General features: G+C 45.9%; 1 protein-coding gene and 8 non-coding genes across 9 annotated transcripts; all 9 read right to left on the minus strand.

Moving 5' to 3' along the window:
- Positions 1-290: 290 nt before the first annotated feature.
- LOC127327959 (small nucleolar RNA snR60/Z15/Z230/Z193/J17) lies at positions 291-382 on the minus strand. Its single transcript, XR_007868875.1, has one exon. It is a non-coding gene; the product is annotated as a small nucleolar RNA snR60/Z15/Z230/Z193/J17 (small nucleolar RNA).
- A 6,646-nt stretch (positions 383-7,028) lies between these two features.
- LOC127337930 (uncharacterized) lies at positions 7,029-7,901 on the minus strand. Its single transcript, XM_051364271.2, has one exon. It carries the CDS (start codon positions 7,899-7,901, stop codon positions 7,029-7,031), a length of 873 nt encoding a protein of 290 aa, XP_051220231.2.
- A 6,802-nt stretch (positions 7,902-14,703) lies between these two features.
- LOC127328008 (small nucleolar RNA U31b) lies at positions 14,704-14,790 on the minus strand. The gene has a single exon (XR_007868921.1). It is a non-coding gene; the product is annotated as a small nucleolar RNA U31b (small nucleolar RNA).
- A 101-nt stretch (positions 14,791-14,891) lies between these two features.
- On the minus strand, positions 14,892-14,978 carry LOC127328007 (small nucleolar RNA U31b). Its single transcript, XR_007868920.1, has one exon. It is a non-coding gene; the product is annotated as a small nucleolar RNA U31b (small nucleolar RNA).
- A 92-nt stretch (positions 14,979-15,070) lies between these two features.
- On the minus strand, positions 15,071-15,163 carry LOC127327958 (small nucleolar RNA snR60/Z15/Z230/Z193/J17). Its single transcript, XR_007868874.1, has one exon. It is a non-coding gene; the product is annotated as a small nucleolar RNA snR60/Z15/Z230/Z193/J17 (small nucleolar RNA).
- Positions 15,164-15,332: 169 nt separating this feature from the next.
- On the minus strand, positions 15,333-15,428 carry LOC127327977 (small nucleolar RNA Z43). Its single transcript, XR_007868893.1, has one exon. It is a non-coding gene; the product is annotated as a small nucleolar RNA Z43 (small nucleolar RNA).
- A 95-nt stretch (positions 15,429-15,523) lies between these two features.
- On the minus strand, positions 15,524-15,617 carry LOC127327954 (small nucleolar RNA snR60/Z15/Z230/Z193/J17). Its single transcript, XR_007868870.1, has one exon. It is a non-coding gene; the product is annotated as a small nucleolar RNA snR60/Z15/Z230/Z193/J17 (small nucleolar RNA).
- Positions 15,618-15,694: 77 nt separating this feature from the next.
- Positions 15,695-15,772, minus strand: LOC127327989 (small nucleolar RNA U83). The gene has a single exon (XR_007868904.1). It is a non-coding gene; the product is annotated as a small nucleolar RNA U83 (small nucleolar RNA).
- A 227-nt stretch (positions 15,773-15,999) lies between these two features.
- On the minus strand, positions 16,000-16,094 carry LOC127327976 (small nucleolar RNA Z43). The gene has a single exon (XR_007868892.1). It is a non-coding gene; the product is annotated as a small nucleolar RNA Z43 (small nucleolar RNA).
- Between the last annotated feature and the right edge of the window lie 3,693 nt (positions 16,095-19,787).

Here is a 19,787-nt window from a genome sequence, read left to right on the forward strand (position 1 = left end):
TAGTTCACCCTCCCCAGTATTATTATATATTGCATTCACCCTGTTAAACAATGTGCGCGGATGTCACACGGAACAAAACCTAAGGACCATACTTACCAAGTATCTATTGCGATAGGTTTGATATAACTATATAAGGATCAATTTCCAAAATGGCAGGGTAAATGATAGATAAAATAACATTTTCATATCTAGAGTCAGATTGACAAGTACATGAAACAACACATATCCACCGAAGCGGTTCCTTATGTGCAAGTAACTTTCTGTTTGTTATTAAAGAAAACCGGTGCACTGGAAGTTGTGAGATAAAAGCGAAAGGCTTATATTTCAAGTAATCACGGTTCGATCTTTTGAACTATGCACCTGTGATCATCATATGACCTAGATAAACCGATTGCTCCAGATAGATGAAATTATGTAATCATCATTTGAAATTTGAATCATGATGCTTCTGAAGGATGGCAATAGGTTATGTAATCAAAAATAAATTTCATCGTGAAAGGATCAAACAATCATACTAATTAATAATCATCGTAGGCTTCATGAAACCATGAGTCATCCAAAAAAAAAAAAGCTGAATTCAAAAGAGAAGCAGCTAATATCGCAGAGTTAGCCTCATACAGAAGAAAGATCCACATAAATAAAATTCAGACATATGTGTCTACTTTAGTTTAAGCCTTGCCTATATAACAAAAGAATAAAAACAAAAAAGGGAAAAGATCAAAAACCGAAAGAACATGAGGACAAGAATAATCTGATATTTCCATAAATTCATTTCTATACTTCTCAGAAATTATCTTGAGCAACTCAGATTGCATCTTTTTACAGAAAATGAACTACCATGATGAAATATAACCGTACCCGCAAGTAAAAAAATCAAAATTTTGAAGTGGAGTGACCAAAGATTATGATGTGCCTCTTAGTTCTAGGGTGCATCACCCGAAGATCTTTCTAACTGTACGCATCTTGGTGTGATGGTGATAAAATCACCCTCCTTCACCTGCGTGCTCGTTGTAAGAAATGTGTTCTGCAAGAGGACGCTAGCGGGGGGAGAAGATAATATCATCATCACAACACGGGAGCGAGAGCTGAAGGATAACCTAAGGCAGTACAGAGCGGAGAGATGAGCCTATGGTATGCATGAGAGAGTTCGGCTAGAGGTGTCATATATAGACAAGGTGAACGCTAGGGTAGTATGCAGGCACGAGGAGGAATCGGGATAGGGTGAGCCACAAAACGCTACTCTCACGTCAGATTTTCGAATGGGCTGGACTATTTCACCAAATCATTCCGTCCTTTACTACGGTATCAAGACAATTATGATGATCTTCTAAAAACACAATTATGATGAATATCTACTGCATTGAATTGAATCCAATGTGCTAGCAGAGGACCCGGTAGAGCGGCCGCTCTACCTAGATTTTGGGGGGAAATGTTTTATATGTATGCATCGCATATGACGCTAGGTTCCATTCTTGTCCGTGGCTTACTGCGATCATTTTACCGGCGTGTTCATAACGGAGCTCAAAGTGAAAACATAATGCCGTATATCATCGATAGACCTAGCTCGACAAGCGAAATGAACTTCTTGAATGACCTGAGCTTGCGGCGCAATCGATGAATAGGGCCGGGTCTTGCAGTTCAGGTTAGATCGGTAGGCTGACCTGACAAAACGTGATAGGATTCCCATAGAAAAAAAACGTGCTAGGTCATGTAAAACTTCAGCTATTAAAACAAATGTAAATTCTTAGGCCTCGTTCGGTGGCAGTGTTTTCAGAAGTGTTTGGGTCGGTTTTGGAGTGTTTTTCTCGGGCCTGATTAAAACACTCCAAAACACTTCAAAACACTCGTGGATCGTTCGGTGGACCGGTTTTGGCTAGGTTAGGGTCCAGAAAACACCCGAAGACACGTCGGGTCGGGGTGGAATCGAAACGCTCCACCCCCCTCGCGTTTTCATCTCTGGCGGGGAGGGAGGACGACAAGACGCGACGTGGGGGACGAGAGGCGACGCTGGCCGGTCGCCGCCACCGACGCTCCAAGACCACGCCGGCGCCGCCGCTGCCGCCGACACTCCAAGACGACGCCGCCGCTCCCTCACGCTGTCCCGCCGCCGCTACCTCACACTGTCCCGCCGCCGCTCCCTCACGCCGACGCTCCCGCTGACGGCGCCGCCGATGTTCCTCGCCGCCGACCGGGAGCTCCTACCGCTGCCCCCTCCTCTCGTCCGACGCTGGAGTCGTTTGTGAGTTCCATCCACCTCCTCTCCCTGTAGTGAAGACTCTAGGGTTCTTGATTTCTAGGTTTGTTCTTGAATTCTAGGTTCTTGATCCCTGTAGTGATGATGAATCTTGTAGATTTCTGCTGCTTGTGACATTTGACTGAACTTGTGACATTTAGCTGGATATTTTGTGGTTTTTGGTAGTAGCTAAAGATAAGCAGTAGGAGTACTAATAATGCCATCTTCCCCACCCCTTCTCTATCTGGCTGAAGATAAGCAGTAGGAGATGCTGGTAAACCTACAAGTCATGCGAGGGTTGCTTGTTTCTTTATATATGGTGCTAGGATCTTATGATGCCCTGGATTGACCACAATTGTCTAGCACAACCAACCTGTTTGTGTATCTAAGAATAAGAAATCTGAAGGTTAAGTTGTGATGCGTCAGCAACTTGCATGTGCCAGTCCCTTCCCAGCCTCTGTTTTCGTTTGGTTTGCACACAAAAAAGATGAAGACCCCGCTTAAGAAACATATTTCCATAATTTGCAGCTCCGAATTGACTCCAAGCCAAACAGCACTGGCACAATGGAACTGGTTTTATTTTGTTGTCTGTGTGAAAATATGAATGTTATTTTCTACGATGTTTTGTATAAACTTGGTTATAGTAACCTGCTGTGGTATATACAGTGATAATATATCTTAGTATTCTGGCTCTGAAGAAAAATGAGAGAACAAGCAGAGGAGCATCTGGATAGTTGATTGGCTTTCATGTGGCATTTAAATGACAATTTGATTTTTCTGAAGCATCCATAATGTCTTCGTGTACTCCTAGCCGAGGCAGATGTTAGGACTTAGGATCATCTATATTCTGGCTGGACTGTGGCTGATGACTGATGTACACTGGCTGGTAGAACCAGTTTGGATTTGTTTTCTGATATATTATTAGCCTAATACTTCAAGAGTAACACCAGATCGTGAACAATAGCCACTAGAACACCTAATGATCATAAACAGAGAGAGTAGATGTGTTGCATTACTGGGCACTGACGATCCCATCGACGCCTGCGTGAGGCAGGCTTGGTGTGGCGGTGTTGATGACGAACTTGTGGTCGATGACGATCTGGAGATCCTCCTGATCCCCTCCGGGCGCCACCTGCACTGCCCTGGCACAGCACGGCGAGGTTCCAGTCTTCCCGTTGCTTCTGGCCACTCTAGATCGGTAGAGTATTGGGATGTGGGGGAAGCAGATGTTTAGATCGTTAACTCGGTATCGATCTCTGCCAGACTCCCCCCCTTTATATGGCACAGCGCAACAGGGGACCAAAACCATCAACAAATTGGTTTTGGCACCCCCGATCAGGGTGCGTTTGTTACATACGAGAACAAGTCGCGTACAGATTAAGCCCTGGACGTTGGTCCAGTGGGCCCATCCCTTTAACGTTAAGTTTTGACTTTTCTCTGTTAACTGAAAATGACTGTCGAACCTGACAGATCAACCAACATTCTCCCCCTTGATCGTTAGGTTTAACATCATTTGCCCATTCTCCATAGAAATAATAAACCAAAATGAGGTGTTACAACAACCAATGAAATGCTATTGAACCTCAACACTTATGGCGTACCAGCCTATTTTGAAATGGATAACATAATACTTATTGGGAGTGGTTCATATTATGGTCCCTTTATTCCAGAATCATAAGGCTTCCAGTAATCCCATGCCGGCAACATGCTCACGAAAGATTCTGGGTGGTAAGCCTTTCGTTAGCGGATCCGCAAGCATACGAGTCGTACTTATATGCTTAACATTAGTTGTTTGATCCTGGATCCTATGCATCACAACATGATACTTAATATCAATGTGTTGGCAGCATCACTTGACTTGTTGTTATTCGCATAGAAAACTGCGGGTTCATTATCGCAGTACAATAGAAGTGGTTTTGAAATGTTGTCGACCACTTTAAGTCCGGGAATGAAATTCTTTAGCCATACAGCCTGCCCAGTGGCCTCATAACATGCTATAAACTCTGCTTGCATCGTAGATGAAGCAACTATAGTTTGTTTGGAGCTTTTCCACGATATAGCTCCTCCGGCAAGTGTGAATACATAACCTGACGTGGATTTCTTACTATCCACACAACCGGCATGATCAGAATCTGAATAACCAACAACTTGTAGGTTATTAGACCTTCTGTACGTAAGCATGTACCCTTTTGTCTCTTGCATATAACGCAAGACTTTCTTTGCGGCCTTCCAGTGGTCTAGTCCTGGATTTGATTGGAATCTGCCAAGCATCCCGGTTATAAAAGCCAAGTCAGGGCGTGTACAAACTTGTGCATACATGATGCTTCCGACAACTGAAGCATAAGGAACCGACTTCATCTGATCAGTTTCAATTTGGTTCCTCGGACATTGAAATGTCCCAAACTTATCGCCCTTGACTACTGGGGCAGGTGAGCCAGAGCACTTATGCATATTGAATTTCTTTAGTACTCGCTCAAAGTATGCCTTTTGTGATAGTCCCAACACACCATTAGACCTATCTCGATGAATCTCAATGCCGAGGACATATGAAGCTTCACCGAGATCTTTCATATCAAAATTGGAAGACAGAAAATTCTTGGTCTCGTGCAGCATATCCTTATCACTGCATGCCAATAATATGTCATCCACATACAGGACTAATATTGTGAACCTACTGCCCTTAAACTTAACATAAATGCAGTTGTCCTTAACATTTTTAGTAAAACCAAAAGTTCTAATAATCTTATCGAACTTGAGGTACCACTGTCTTGAAGCTTGCTTCAAGCCATAGATGGATTTCTTCAGACGACATGCTAAATGTTCCTTTCCTTCCACAACAAAACCTTCCGGCTGAGTCATGTATACGTCTTCATCAAGGTCACCATTTAGAAATGCCGTCTTAACGTCCATTTGATGCAATTCTAGGTCGAAATGAGCTACCAGAGCCATGACGATCCTAAAAGAATCTTTAGATGACACAGGAGAGAAAGTCTCATTATAATCGATTCCTTCTCTCTGTGTGAAACCTTTTGCCACAAGTCTAGCTTTGAACCTTTCGATGTTCCCTTTGGGGTCGTACTTAGTTTTGTAGATCCATTTGGAGCCTACTCTTTTGGCGTCATTAGGAACTTCTACTAGGTCCCAAACATCATTTGAGCTCATAGATTTCAACTCGTCTTCCATGGCGATTTGCCACTTAGACGAATTCAAACTCTTAATGGCCTCCTTGTATGAGGTTGGATCCTCCACCTTTCCTATATCGTCTACATCCTCACTCATGTAGGTGATATAATCATCTGAGATGGCTTTTCTTCTTTCTCGATGTGATCTTCTCACAGGCGATGGTGGTGGAGGGGCATTATTATTATGAGGATCTTCTTCATTATCCGACTGGTGATTTTCTTCACCTTCTGGATTTGCGTTATCATTAGTTTTAGGATCACCATCAGGTTGAGGACCAGAACTGTGAGGTTCAGTCTCAACATTAGAAGTGATTCTCCTCTGCATTGGTAGAACGACCTTTTGGATAATTGGGGATGGAGCACACACCCGCTTTTCCTCAAGATCGATCTTCCTTATTTCATTAACTTCATTATCCTCAAAAAATACCGCTTGCCGGGTCTCCACGTACTTAGTGGTATGACCTGGGCAATAGAACCGATATCCCTTTCCCCTATGCGGGTATCCGACGAAGAAACAACTAACCGTTTTTGGGTCTAACTTCTTAAGTTGTGGATTGAAAATTCTAGCTTCAGCAGGACAGCCCCACACACGTAAATAGTTCAAGCTCGGTTTCTTTCCCGTCCACATCTCGTGAGGTGTGTTCGGTGCTGACTTAGTGGGAGCAAGATTTAAAATATGTGCAGCCGTCTTCAATGCCTCCATCCATAGGCTTACCGGCAAACTTGCATGACTGAGCATGCTACGCACCATATCCAAAAGCGTGCGATTGCGGCGCTCAGCCACACCATTTTGTTGAGGTTCACCAGGCATTGAATAATGAGCAACAATTCCATTCTCAACTAGGAACTTAGCAAAAGGTCCTGGAATTTGCCCATAAGGAGCGTGCCTACCGTAATACTCTCCCCCGCGATCAGATCGTACAACTTTAATTTTTGCATTCAGTTGGTTCTCAACTTCGGCTTTGAACACTTTAAATTTGTCCAAAGCTTCCGATCGATCACGTATAGGGTAAATGTACCCATAACGGGAAAAGTCGTCTGTGAAGGTGATGAACGAATCAAAACCATCTATAGACTTAACATTAAGAGGTCCGCATATGTCAGTATGTATGAGTTCGAGGACACTCGTGGCTCTTACCGCTCCTTTCTTAATTGTTTTTGCATATTTACCTTTGATGCAATCAACACATTTGTCCGCATCGGAGAAGTCTAATGGGAGGAGTACATCATTTTTAATAAGTCTTTCCATTCTCCCCCTTGAAATGTGGCTCAAACGACAGTGCCACAATTTCGAAGAAGTACTAGTACCCTTCCATTTCTTCTCAACATTCGAAACATTACTCACATGCAAAACATAATCATTCATAGATAACATATATAGTTTGCCTCGTCTGACACTGAGGCCAACATCATTATTACAATAATTTAAAACAAATTGTTTGTTACCAAACTTGCACTCAAACATTTTATCATCGAGACAAGAAAATGAAATCAAATTCCTACTTAAAGTAGGTACATAAAGAACATTATTTAAATGAAGGTGAAAGCCGGTGTGGAGCTCCAAGGTGAGTGACCCAATAGCTTCAACATCAACTTCAACTCCATTTGCAACTCTAAGTCGTCTTCATCCGCTTGTTATGGTTTGGATCAAATTTAATCCCTTTCTTCATCATCCACTTGAGGTATTCATGACAGTCCTTCCTGTAATGGCCTTCCTTCTTACAAAAGAAACACACATTATCAGTAGGCGCTGAAGACTGTCCATTTTCCTTTTCCTTTCCTTTAAACTTTGGCATTTCCTTCTTGAAGGTTTTCTTTGGCGACTTTGAAGGGCCTGACCCGTCATGCTTTCTCTTTAAGGAGCCAACATGAAAAGCCTGATCCTTGTTCTGCCTCATCATTCTTTCTTCTTCCTGGACAATTCGAGGGGATATCTCAGCAAGTGTCCACTTCTCCTTCATGGAATTGTAGTTGATCTTGAACTGATCGAACTCTTCAGGGAGGGACTCCAATATCATGATGATAAGGAGGTTGTCACTGAGCTCACACTTTAGGTGCTTCAGTTTATTTGAAGCATTTATCATTCTCAGTATGTGTCCCCTAACATCACCATCATTTTTATACTTGCCAAGTAGCTTGTGAAAAAGCTCATGAGCATAAACCTTTTCAGAGCCTTTGAATTGCTCCTCCAAGGCTTCCATGAATTCCTTAGCAGTATCTTTCTTGGGGAGAGCCCCAATAATCTCAGGTGAAATGGAAGAATTCATCACGAGCATTGCAACGTGATTGGATTTGTCCCACTTCTCCATCTTGGAGTCATAAGTTTTCTTTAGTTCATCATACCCCGTAGCACCAGCAACTGGCGCCACGGGCTTATCCTCCCTTAAGGCATAATCAAACTCGTTGAAAGCCAAACATAGCTCAATGGAGTTCTTCCAACGAGGAAAGTTGCTGCCGGTCAACTGCTCGACAGCATCATAACGCATCGCAGCGGAAGCTGAAATTTGACATGGACATTCATTAGTAAAATTGCATGCATATAAAATAAACATGCCATAATTTTCTTATTCTATGTCAAACACCGTTGGGCAGAAATGACATGAATTAGAACAACATTAGGGGTTGACATGCAGAAAATAATACAACGTTGGTCAGAATTATTTTGCAGCCATAACATTCCCAAAATAAACATCAACTTTAAATCATTTAAGGAACAACATATGTGATGCTTAATTTGATAATTCAACATTAAAACATATTAAATATTCTAGACAAGAAAATCTCGTTGGTTCATTTCTTTCCAGAACAATAACATGTTTCTGATCATATTTTATAGGCAATGATTTTTCTGTATAATAATGCAATAAACATAAGGAAAAACATTTGGAATGCACAAAAATACAGAAAACAGAAAGGAAAATCGGCAGCCCAGAAAACTTACTGGACTACCGACAACCTGGGCCGAAGCCCATCCTTAGATATGGCCCAGTAATCCCGCCGGCCCGAGCACCCTCCCCGCAGCGAGCTGGACCGTCCGATCGATCGGACGGCAGAGATGCTCCGCGGCCAGAACAAAAACGCCCTGGGGCGACGGAAAACCCTAACCCTAAAAACAGTCCCCGATTTTTCCTCTCCCCCGAATTTTTCGCGTCACGGCCCGGCGGCGCGGGCGCTTGAGGCGGCCACGGCCACGGCGGGCGGGAGCGCGCGAGGCGCCTCGGCGCGACGGCGCGCGACGCGCGAGGTAGCCACGCCCGGCGGCCCGATGCGCGCGAGGCGGCCCTGCCGGCTGCGCGAGGCACGCGAGCCTCGCCTTCATCATCCCGGCGCGGTGGCTGCGCTCGCCGGAGCAGCGTGCGACGGACCATGTCCGGCGCGCTCCTCCGTCGAGCGTGGCTACTAGCGCCGTTTCCTTGCGTCTGTGAGGGGGTGGTGCTCACCGGCGAGGCCGGCAGCCGTTAGGCGACGACAAAGGCCGGCGGCGCGACGGCCACCGGCGGTCCGTCCATTCCGCGCGTTACCGCGCGTCAATCCGCGCACTCCTCCGTCGGGAGAGAGTGGCGGCGCGGGATCTCTGCCCTCGCCGGAGCAGCGGCTGCTCCGACGGGCCCCAGAGGGGAGAGGCAGACACCCGGTGGCATCAGGTGAGGTTCTCATCCTCAGACTCGTGCCAAATTGCATAATTAGGGTTCATCCGTAATTGGGGAATCAGGGTTAGGGTGTATACATCATCTAATCATGCAACATACAACAATAATTCGGGCTAATCTGAGGCTTAAGCATGATTTCGAAACTAAAATAGGATCATCAGATTGCTTGCATAACAAATCTGAGAGCCTAGCATGCATAACAGGGGCTAAACATCAACATAATCAGCCTAAAAAAACATGATCTTTATACAAAAACGTGATCTCAGATCACTACTAGGGTTCTAGTGCTAGCAGTACTAGGCATCTGATACCATTGTTAGGCCTAATACTTCAAGAGTAACACCAGATCGTGAACAATAGCCACTAGAACACCTAATGATCATAAACAGAGAGAGTAGATGTGTTGCATTACTGGGCACTGACGATCCCATCGACGCCTGCGTGAGGCAGGCTTGGTGTGGCGGTGTTGATGACGAACTTGTGGTCGATGATGATCTGGAGATCCTCCTGATCCCCTCCGGGCGCCACCTGCACTGCCCTGGCACAGCACGGCGAGGTTCCAGTCTTCCCGTTGCTTCTGGCCACTCTAGATCGGTAGAGTATTGGGATGTGGGGGAAGCAGATGTTTAGATCGTTAACTCGGTATCGATCTCTGCCAGACTCCCCCCCTTTATATGGCACAGCGCAACAGGGGACCAAAACCATCAACAAATTGGTTTTGGCACCCCCGATCAGGGTGCGTTTGTTACATACGAGAACAAGTCACGTACAGATTAAGCCATGGACGTTGGTCCAGTGGGCCCATCCCTTTAACGTTAAGTTTTGACTTTTCTCTGTTAACTGAAAATGACTGTCGAACCTGACAGATCAACCAACAATATACAGTGATAATATATCTTAGTATTCTGGCTCTGAAGAAAAATGAGAGAACAAGCAGAGGAGCATCTGGATAGTTGATTGGCTTTCATGTGGCATTTAAATGACAATTTGATTTTTCTGAAGCATCCATAATGTCTTCGTGTACTCCTAGCCGAGGCAGATGTTAGGACTTAGGATCATCTATATTCTGGCTGGACTGTGGCTGATGACTGATGTACACTGGCTGGTAGAACCAGTTTGGATTTGTTTTCTGATATATTATTAGGAAGTGTCCTGTTTTTTTTAAATCTCCTTGGCTGTGACTTGTTACAAAATATATTTCAATGCAGTTGAAAAGTACATCATGGACATGGTTTCAAGAAAGAGTAGCTTAGTTCTGATGTGTAGTCAACAATTTCTTGATCTGGATATTTGTTTTTGATTCAGCATTGAGTTCTATCTTCATAGTAGCTTAGTTCCTCAATGCATACTACTGTTCAGACTTCAGAGATAATCGTGCCATGAATATAATCTATTTAATTTGCTAACCAGGATAATGTGTAAAGCGAATCTTTTCTTTTATATTTCAGTTACATGTTACAAGCTGCTGCACTAGTAGCTAGCAATTATGCACTATGTTTGACTCAAATCATATGCACAACTACTTCTTATTTTATTATCTGTATATGTTTACATGGGGACTCAAGTGTGTTGCCACTAAAAATTCATGGTGTCCCAGTATTATCTGTATATATTTACATGCTTGCGGTGGAGCAGCTCTCCGTTGCGATTGGGTGGTGGTTTCAAAATGACCAGATTGTAGTTTCGTTTTTGTATAGCTGTTATATTATTTCGTTCCTAACTTGCCTGGGTTACTTTACTTAGTTGTGCAGATCGAGTGCATAGAATATTAGCTAGGTAACCCAGATTGATCAAGAGTTGTTATGTATCTTCTTGCATGTGTAATGCTAATGTATATCTTTGTTGCCTAGATTGATCATTTGTATGCACCTCTACTACCAAAGTACTGTAGCCATGAAACAACTAGCTAATGCATGTGGTTGTATATTAGTATTTGATGGTTTACATCTTGTTTCCTGGCAGGAAACAAGTTGCTTGGACTGATTTTCTTGTGATATTGAAGGGAACAAGCATGTTTTTAAGAGGACTGTCCCGGGCTGAGTTGGTGCCTTATTCAACATCTTATAGTTTCAGTACTTTGCTCAGAAACTGTGCCTATCCACTTTGAATTCCTCTATTTGTTTCATGTTTTCGAAAAATAGATTATGAGATCTGATGCCATGAGCTAACTGTACTATGGCTGTAATACATTTATGTACTGGTTGCAAGATTATGATCTTCAAGTGTGCTACAAAGATTTGATTTTTATTTGTGATACACATCTACTGTTAAAAAATTGTCTTTTTATCTATTTATATTAAAAACACTTGAAAACACTAGTTTCTAAAATCGGTGTTCCAAACAAGTGTTTTGACAAGTGTTTTAGGTGAAAAGGGTTTGTAGTGTTTTGGGTGGTTAGTGTTTTCACCCAAAACACTCCATAAAACACTCCTCAAAACACAAAAATACACCGGCACCGAACAAGGCCTCTTAGGTGTAAATTTCAAGTGGGAGCCGAAGTGCGTGGGGGAGCAAAAGTCCCTAGCACCAATATTTCCAAGAATAAGGATGCCATCATTACAGAGTTATCTGACCTAGAACCAAAATATCTGCTCCTCGTATCGCTCCCCAGGCGATGCTGGGAGCCTTCCCTCGTCGCGCCGCCAGCAGCCAGCATGCGCCCCCCTGTCGCCAGCCCTTGCCGCAGTGGCGGTGGGCCTCATCTCCAAAGGGGGTGAGGTGGGTCCAGGATCTTCTCCGTCGGGGTGGCCGGCCCGTGTGGCGCGTCGCCAGCTTGGAGCGTGGAAGCCAAGGTGGCGGCCCTGGAGCCCCGTCTGCTGCTGGGCGCTGCAGGGCGAGGCTGTGGCGCGGTAGCAAGTGGCGATGGGCGGGCCGTCCCAGGCGCAATCTGAGTCGTGGTGGGTTGTCGACGTGCAGGTCGCCTGGAGATGGTGTGGCGGAGGTTGGGTGCGGTGGCAGTTGTTGTTGCCGGCGGGGCGCGGCCCTGGAGGTGCGCTGCTGCCTGGGTGCTTGGGGTGGTCTTCTCCTTCCCGAGCGAGTGTACGTAGTGGTCAGGGCGCGCCCCTGTGTGGCATGGTGGTGCTGGGGAAGACACGGTTCAGGGACATGGCCTTCTTCAACGAGCGGTCTGCCTTTGTCGTGGGTCATGATGCCAGGGCAGCCACTGCGTTTTGGGCGCGGCCTGGCATGGCATCAGCCGGGGCAGGAGGGTGTTGCGACAGATGCGACATGCGGTGAAGCTCGGTGGCTGGCGGCCTCCTTGTGGCTCCCTGAGCTTTGCGGTCGGGTTGAACTCTGAGTGAAAGCCCTGCACCAACTTTGGTCGCTGCCGACGATGGTGGCACCTTTGGACGTCGTTCTTCTTGTTGTTTTGCGTCGTTGTGGAGTTTCGATCCCGTCTGACACGAGTGGTTTCAAGTTCTCCGGGTGAAAACCTAAGCTTCGTCGGGAGCGGGCGGCGGTGGCGAACACGCCACTACCTTGTTGAAGGTTGTCGCCTTGGAGCTCTTGGCCTTTGCGGTGCACCAGGTTCGCCGCGGTGGGGGCACTTGTCTATGTGGTCGCGAGCAGCGAACGCCTAGGCAGCGGCCCCAGACAATGGTGGCGCTTCAAGGCGGCGGCCTCGATCTTCATTGCAGTTGCGGCAGTCCTATGGGGCCGGGTCGTGGCACTGCTTGGAGCATCTCCAGCCGCGTCCCCCAAAGCGTCCCCCAAAGGGATTTGGGGCGTGCCGGACAAAAAATGTGTTCCAGCCGCGTCCCCAAAGCCCATTTTTGTCCGACGCGCCCCGATATGGTGTCCGGCGCCCCGAGCCCATCCCCGTCCCAAAGGGGACGCACCGGGCACGCCGGACACAACGAAAAGCGAGGCGGGGCCGACCCGTCAGCGGCACGAAAGGCTAAAACCCCGTCGCCTACCTTTGCTCAAGCGACGTTAATGGCGTCCCTGTTTTCCCAGGCGACGCAGGGACGCGTCTCGTCGTGCATGGCCGCGTGGCCGTCCGCGCCGGAGTTATTGCGTGCAACCACCAGCTGCTGCCGCTGTTTTAAGACACCCTGCAGTTCTCGCCGCTCACAAACCTTCTCGTCGCCGCCGCCTCCCCCCTCCCAGATCTTCTACTCGCCGCTCCAAAAATGTCGAGCTCGTCCTCCCGCAAGATCGCCGCGGCGAACGGTTTCGGCCGCGGCAGCGTCACCGTGCCGGAGGCGTGGGCGTTGTACCACGCCCGGTATCCAGTCCCGCCGGACATGCGGCTGCCAAGCAACGGCGGCTGGAAGATGGCCGTGAACGGCATTGGCGTCCCGCCGCCGCCGAAGTTGGGCACGGATCAATGGAGTGACACCATCAAGGCCCGGCGGGCTCAACTCACCGACAAGGAGCGATTGGATCCAACGTGGGCGGTCAACAACAACGACGCCTGGTGGACGACGTACTTGAAGGCGAAGTACGACATCGAGATGTACAGCACCGACAACCTCGTCGGCGGCCCCAACAGCTGGAACAAGGACGGCCGCGCCCTGTTCTGGGGCGTTCCGGGGCGCACCCTCGACAACGTCATCCGAGGCATCCGCAACGGCGCTCCAAGGTTGGAGATGCCGTCGTCACCGCCGCCATCTCCTCAATGGCAGCCAAGGAGGACGACGTACTCGTCCTCCTCGCACTCTTCTTCCTCGGGACCGGCGCGAACGACGCTGTCCTCGTCGTACCGGTTGGCGCCCTACACCGTCCCCAAACGGGAGGTCAAGGAGGAGTCGGCGACGCCCGTCAACACGAGGCGTGGCGGCAGCAGCAAGGGAGGCGTGGCGGCACCCTCCTCATCTCGAAGCCGGAGGTAGGAAGCGTCGTAGGCGGCGCTGCTGGCAGAGTACGAGCGGCAGCAGCGGCTCATCGCCAGCAGCGACGACCCCGAGGACTGCCCAGGGCTGCGGGCGGCGTTGGGCGACCTGGACGCGGTGATCGCCATGTCCATCCGTGACTCCGGCAAGCCGTTGGTGGACCTCACCGACAACGGCGAGGCAGGACCAAGCGGCTTTGTGAAGGACGAACCCGTCAAGCAGGAGGTCGTCACCGACGACATGTACAACTTCCAACAGTACTACTACGCCTCCGGCCGGCCGCCGCAAGTGGTTCTAGATTACGTGGAGATGCTCTTGGTTTGGGTGGCTGATTCTGGTGTTGCATGGGTAGCAAGCCTGTGTTACAGTTGAATGTAAGCCTGTGTTACCGTGGAAAATGTACGTTCTATTTCCTAGGCCTATCCTTTTGTAAATGCCCATTGCTGAGCATTATGAAAATCCAGGCCACTATCCTATGCCTTGGATTGGCAAAAGGCTTCAACATTGATTTCGCTTACAATGCACGAGTGAGACTGAACGAGTAGCAAACAATGAAGGACAACAATTTCAGAAGGACAGAGTTACACAAAGATACAAGCATATAACAAGGACAATGTTAGATGAGATACTGCAATAGGATTTTATGTTACTGCATTTACATTTTTTCCACGTAGGATCTACTACCTGAAATGAATACAAAGACACTAAATCCATAGAATCCTTTCCTAACATCATCTAAAGTAACAACTTACATGAATTTTAGTAAAATAAAGTTTAGTAACATCTTGACAATATCATCATTAGAGTCAGATACAAGAGTATGTCAATCATCAGATATCCACCAAGGCAGACAATAAGAGTGGAGCGACATATTTGAATTCATCATCCTCATAACAGCTTCATAGTTGTATCATGTAAGGGTTGAACCTGGCAATGTTCATTGATTTGAAAGACAAATTCATAAATCTAAATTAGAAATAATAAAAAAACAGAGTCAGATTCTGAAGTATGTCAATCAGCACAGATCCACCTAGGCAGACCCTAAGACTGGGGCGACAAATTTGAAATCATCATCCTCAAGTTTAAGGTTTACATCTTGCAAAAACGAGCTATAATCTCTAAGCCTAGTTGGGCACAAGTAATAAGTAATTTTTTTAGGACAGTAGACAAAAAGGACGTCAGCTAGGAGCAAAAGACTATTTTGTTCAAGTAATCACATTTTGATCATCTGAACTATGCACTTGTAATCATCAGCCGACCTTGCAAATACAAAATCTTAGTTAACTCGAACAACATCAGAAATTGATTGACCTCATTAACAAAATATGATTTCCACATAAAGATAATTGAGACATATGCTTGTCTATTTGTTTAGTCCAATCACCGGCCAAAGAATAAACAAAAAAATGTAGAAACGGAATTTATGCAACGAGGACTCGGAATATGGGTGGTGATATAGCAGGATGGTCGGCAAGGCAAAAAAATGCCAGTTACGACGAACGAGACCAAATATCAATCTTCATAGTCCACACTAACTCAGTGGATGCAGTTCTACAAATATCAAGTGTACAACAAAAAGCATGAAGACAAATTTGATTTATTCTCTGAAGAAAATTTTGCTGTTGGGGTCGTCAGATAGGAGCGAAAGACTATTTTTGTTCAAGTAATCACGGTTTGATCATATGAACTATGCACTTGTGATCATCATCCGACCTTGACTTGCAGATTATTCAAAAGAAACAACAGAGCAAAACGGAAGGGAAAAAAACGACACAACAATTCGATGAATCGTGAAGCCTCAGAAGGAAGGCAGTAGGTTATGTAATCATTAGTGATTTCATTGAGAAAGGTTCACACTAATCATCATTAGCTTCACGAAAGCACACGTAATCAGAGATAAAAGAAAACAAAAAAAGATTTTACTTCATAACTGGCCTCATAGAGAAGATTAGATTGATCCACATGAAGAAAATTCGGACATATGCTTGTCTACAAATTTGTTTAATCCTCGGCCACGATCTACAAAACAAAAACTAGAAACAAATCGCAAGAAGAACAGTCAGATCTGGTTGTGGGGAAAAGATTTTTGATCGAGAAGAGGACTCAGAATATGGGTGGTGATATAGCAGAATGGTCGGCAAGGCAAATTCATGCCATTACGACGAACGAGACCAAATATCAATCGTCACCGTCCTCAAAGCAGATGCAAAAAATCAATTCAATCCCCAAAACTAGAACAAACGGAGGCAGAGTCGAGAAAACTGAAAGATCGAAATCGAAACCCACGAAGAGTGGTAGGAGTAGAAGGATCTATGCTGAGATGAGATGGGATGGGAGGTGGCGGCGAGGATGAAGAAGACTTCTCCGGCTGGTGGTTATATAGGGGGCCTCCAGGGATTAGGGTTTTACAGGGGCGGCGGCTCTCTTCGTGTGTTTGTGGACATGGGCTGTATGCCGTCGCGGCCGATCAGCCCAGGCCGTGAGACGGTGGATGCATCTGGTCTGGTCTACTCGGCCCATAGTCTAAACCTAACGAGCCCGACACTTGGCCTGTTTCACTACTTCATTTTTAATCCTCTAGAACACTTCATTCACTTTTGGAACTTTTTCAGAAATCACACAAGCAAAACCCTTCAGTATAAAGAGGCCCTTCCTATCTTTACTCACAATATCTTTTTTTTTACCTCAAAAAAAACTGAATCTTCTTTTTTACTCATCTAAGGTGAATTCAATGAGTTAAGGCTCAAATGTGTTGTTTTCTCTATATATATACCGAAAGTTCCAAACCTAGAAGTATACCATGCAGATGCAATGAGTGGCTCATGAAGAGACCTGTTATTTCGTGTTTGTCTTGTCGATTTCGTATCCGCATCACCCCGGTTTCACATGTTATGAATATGGGTTCGGAATGTTACAATACGATCGGGATGCATTAGGAAAACAATTTGACATATCATGGTTCTTTACCATGCTTGATTTCGGAGTCTTGGAATTACCTATTGAGAGCTTTTGTCAAAGCCAAACTGCTTCGAATTTATGCTCATTTTCTAGTTCTAGCATTTCCACTAGTCTTGTCCATGAGCATGTCAAGTTGATGCATATCTTAGAGGTAAGCTATCGAGATCATGCCATCTCACGTGGCACAACATTTCAATTGGCTTCATTGTAAGGGTTGTCTAAGCGCACCCAAATCTTGGCCGATGTTGTTCATTCAAACCAAGGCCAACATAACCTTAGAGTCCTTGCAAAGAAGTCGATGTAGAGGATGCCAAGACCGCCAAGACTTCTGGGCCAACACACCAAGTCTCAATTCACCTTGCATTAGTGAAAGGATCGTATGCCGCACCTAGAGGGGGGGTGAATAGGTGCTAACCAATTTTTAGTTCTTTTTCAATTTAGGCTTGACACAAAGGGTAAATTCTCTAGATATGCAACTAAGTGAATTTACCTATATGACAAGGCTAACAACTAAGCAAGATATATCTAAGCAATATATAGAGAATAGGATAGAGGTAACCGAGAGTGGAGCACGCGATGACACGGAGATGATTCCCGTAGTTCCCTTCCTTTGCAAGAAGGTACGTCTACGTTTGGAGGAGTGTGGTTGCTACGAAAGCCAAACCAACAGCCACGAAGGCTTCACTCAGATCTCCGGTGAGCAACGCCACGAAGGCCTAGCCCACTTCCACTAAGGGATTTCCTCGAGGCGGAAACCGGGCCTTTACAAGGTTCTTGGGGCACACATCCACAACCAAATTGGAGGCTCCCAAATCTGTTACAACACAACAATCAACAACAATACATCAACACAAATCAACTAGGGAACCAAATAGGAACACTAGCATGAGATCCCTCAAACAAGAGAGGGGGAAATGAAGAACGCTTCGGTGAGGATGTAGATCGGTGTCTTCTCCTTCGAATCTCCAAAGATCAAGAGCTTTGGTTGGGGGAGGAAGGAGATCTTGCAAATCTTGACTTTCTTTGAGGTGGCTCTAATGGAGGTGGCTTGGCAGATTTCTTGGATAATGATTGAGCAAGCAACCAAGGAAGAAGAAGGGGGGTATTTATACCCCCTCTCGAAAATGAGCCGTTGCGTTTAGGAGGGCCGGATAATCCGGCCTAAGTAAGGGCGGATAATCCGCCCCCGGATAATCCGGCCTTCGGGACAAAACCATGACATTGTCCGGCCAAAAGTCCGGCCCATGTACCGAGCCACATTTCTTCCGAGTCCTTAGCCAAAAACGAGGGGGCCGGATATTTCCAAAATATCCGGCCCGGATAATCCGGCCCTGGTACAATACGGGACATTATCCGGCAAATGTCCGGCCCCCATACTGAGCTGCAAAACCTCGACGACTTAGCCAAAAACGGGGGCCGGATATTTCAACAATATCCGGCCCGGATTATCCTACCCGCCAACTTTTTCTGAATTCTTTTGACAGACGATCAAATCCAACACACATGAATAAATATCTATGCAATCCCTGTACCACTTAAACAAACATAAGTGTATCATATATATTGACATCAAACACACAAAACATAATGTGAGAGATGTTCTTTCAATCTCCCCCTTTTTGGTGTTTGATGACAATATACGGATTTGCAATAGAATCACTATAGAGACAAGCATGATGGCAAACCATAGAGGCACTCCCCCTACATGTGTGCATATAAGTAATTTGCATTTGAATACAAATACACAACACATAGGAGTATGGTGCCTCAACACAAGAGATATCCAACATGAGCTCTAACAAAAGACATTGACACATATGAAGTTGAGATAGGATGTAAGAGATCATACCCATGTGTAGATATATAATACGGAGATATAGCATCACACATACTGTAATATCCTTGATCTCAACAAATAGAAATCCGAAAACCATAACAATGTCTCACACCACATAGCACATAGTTTTAAACGGAAACGAACACAACCAAAGCAAATAGTTCAACTAAGAGGAACACAAGCAATAAAGGAGTGATAAAACGCATATGCTTGTGCCCACACCATGCAAATCCCCGAGAGAGTTCCTAATAGAATGCTTCTCCCCTTTGGCATCGAGACGCCAAAAAGGGGACAAGCGCGATGCTACTCGCCCCATGGGGATCACTCGGAGGCATAATCATCATCGGACTCTTGCACCTAAGAGGGAGGGTCTTGTTCATGTTCTTGGGTTGGTGCATCATTTGCTTCACTAGGTAAGGTTTGTTGATGTTGAGAAGATGAGGGCTCCACCGTGGTAGAGCATAGTTCTTCCCGAGACGCCACACCGTGTCCCTCAATGGGGCGGAAAAATCCCACACCCATTCTTACTATGGCATCTTGAGGTATTTCATCACCTGCACAAACATCAACTTGCCCCACTTGGGAGCCATCATTTTCTTCGAACTTCACACTACAAGATTCAATGATAATCCCGGAGGATACATCAAAGATTCTATAAGTGTGAGATTCGGCACCGTAACCAACAAATATACCCTCCAAAGCTTTAGGAGCAAATTTAGACAAACGAACCCCTTTGATTTTGTAGAAACACTTACACCCGAACACCTTGAAGTATGAGATATTAGGCTTGTTCCCGGTGAGTATTTCATATGGAGTCTTGTTCAAGCCCTTGCGGAGATAGAGCCGGTTGGAGGAGTGACAAGCGGTGGAGATGGCTTCGGCCCAAAAGTTATAGCGGGATTTATACTCCGCCATCATAGACCTCGCCATATCCATAAGAGTCCGGTTCTTCCTCTCCGCAACACCATTTTGTTGAGGGGTGTAAGCAGCGGAATATTGATGACGAATCCCCTCATCACTAAGAAAATCATTGAGTGTGTAGTTCTTGAACTCGGAGCCGTTGTCACTTCTTATTGCCATAATGAGGAGGTT

This window comes from Lolium perenne, chromosome 1, assembly GCF_019359855.2.
Source record: "Lolium perenne isolate Kyuss_39 chromosome 1, Kyuss_2.0, whole genome shotgun sequence".
Lineage (NCBI taxonomy): Eukaryota > Viridiplantae > Streptophyta > Magnoliopsida > Poales > Poaceae > Lolium > Lolium perenne.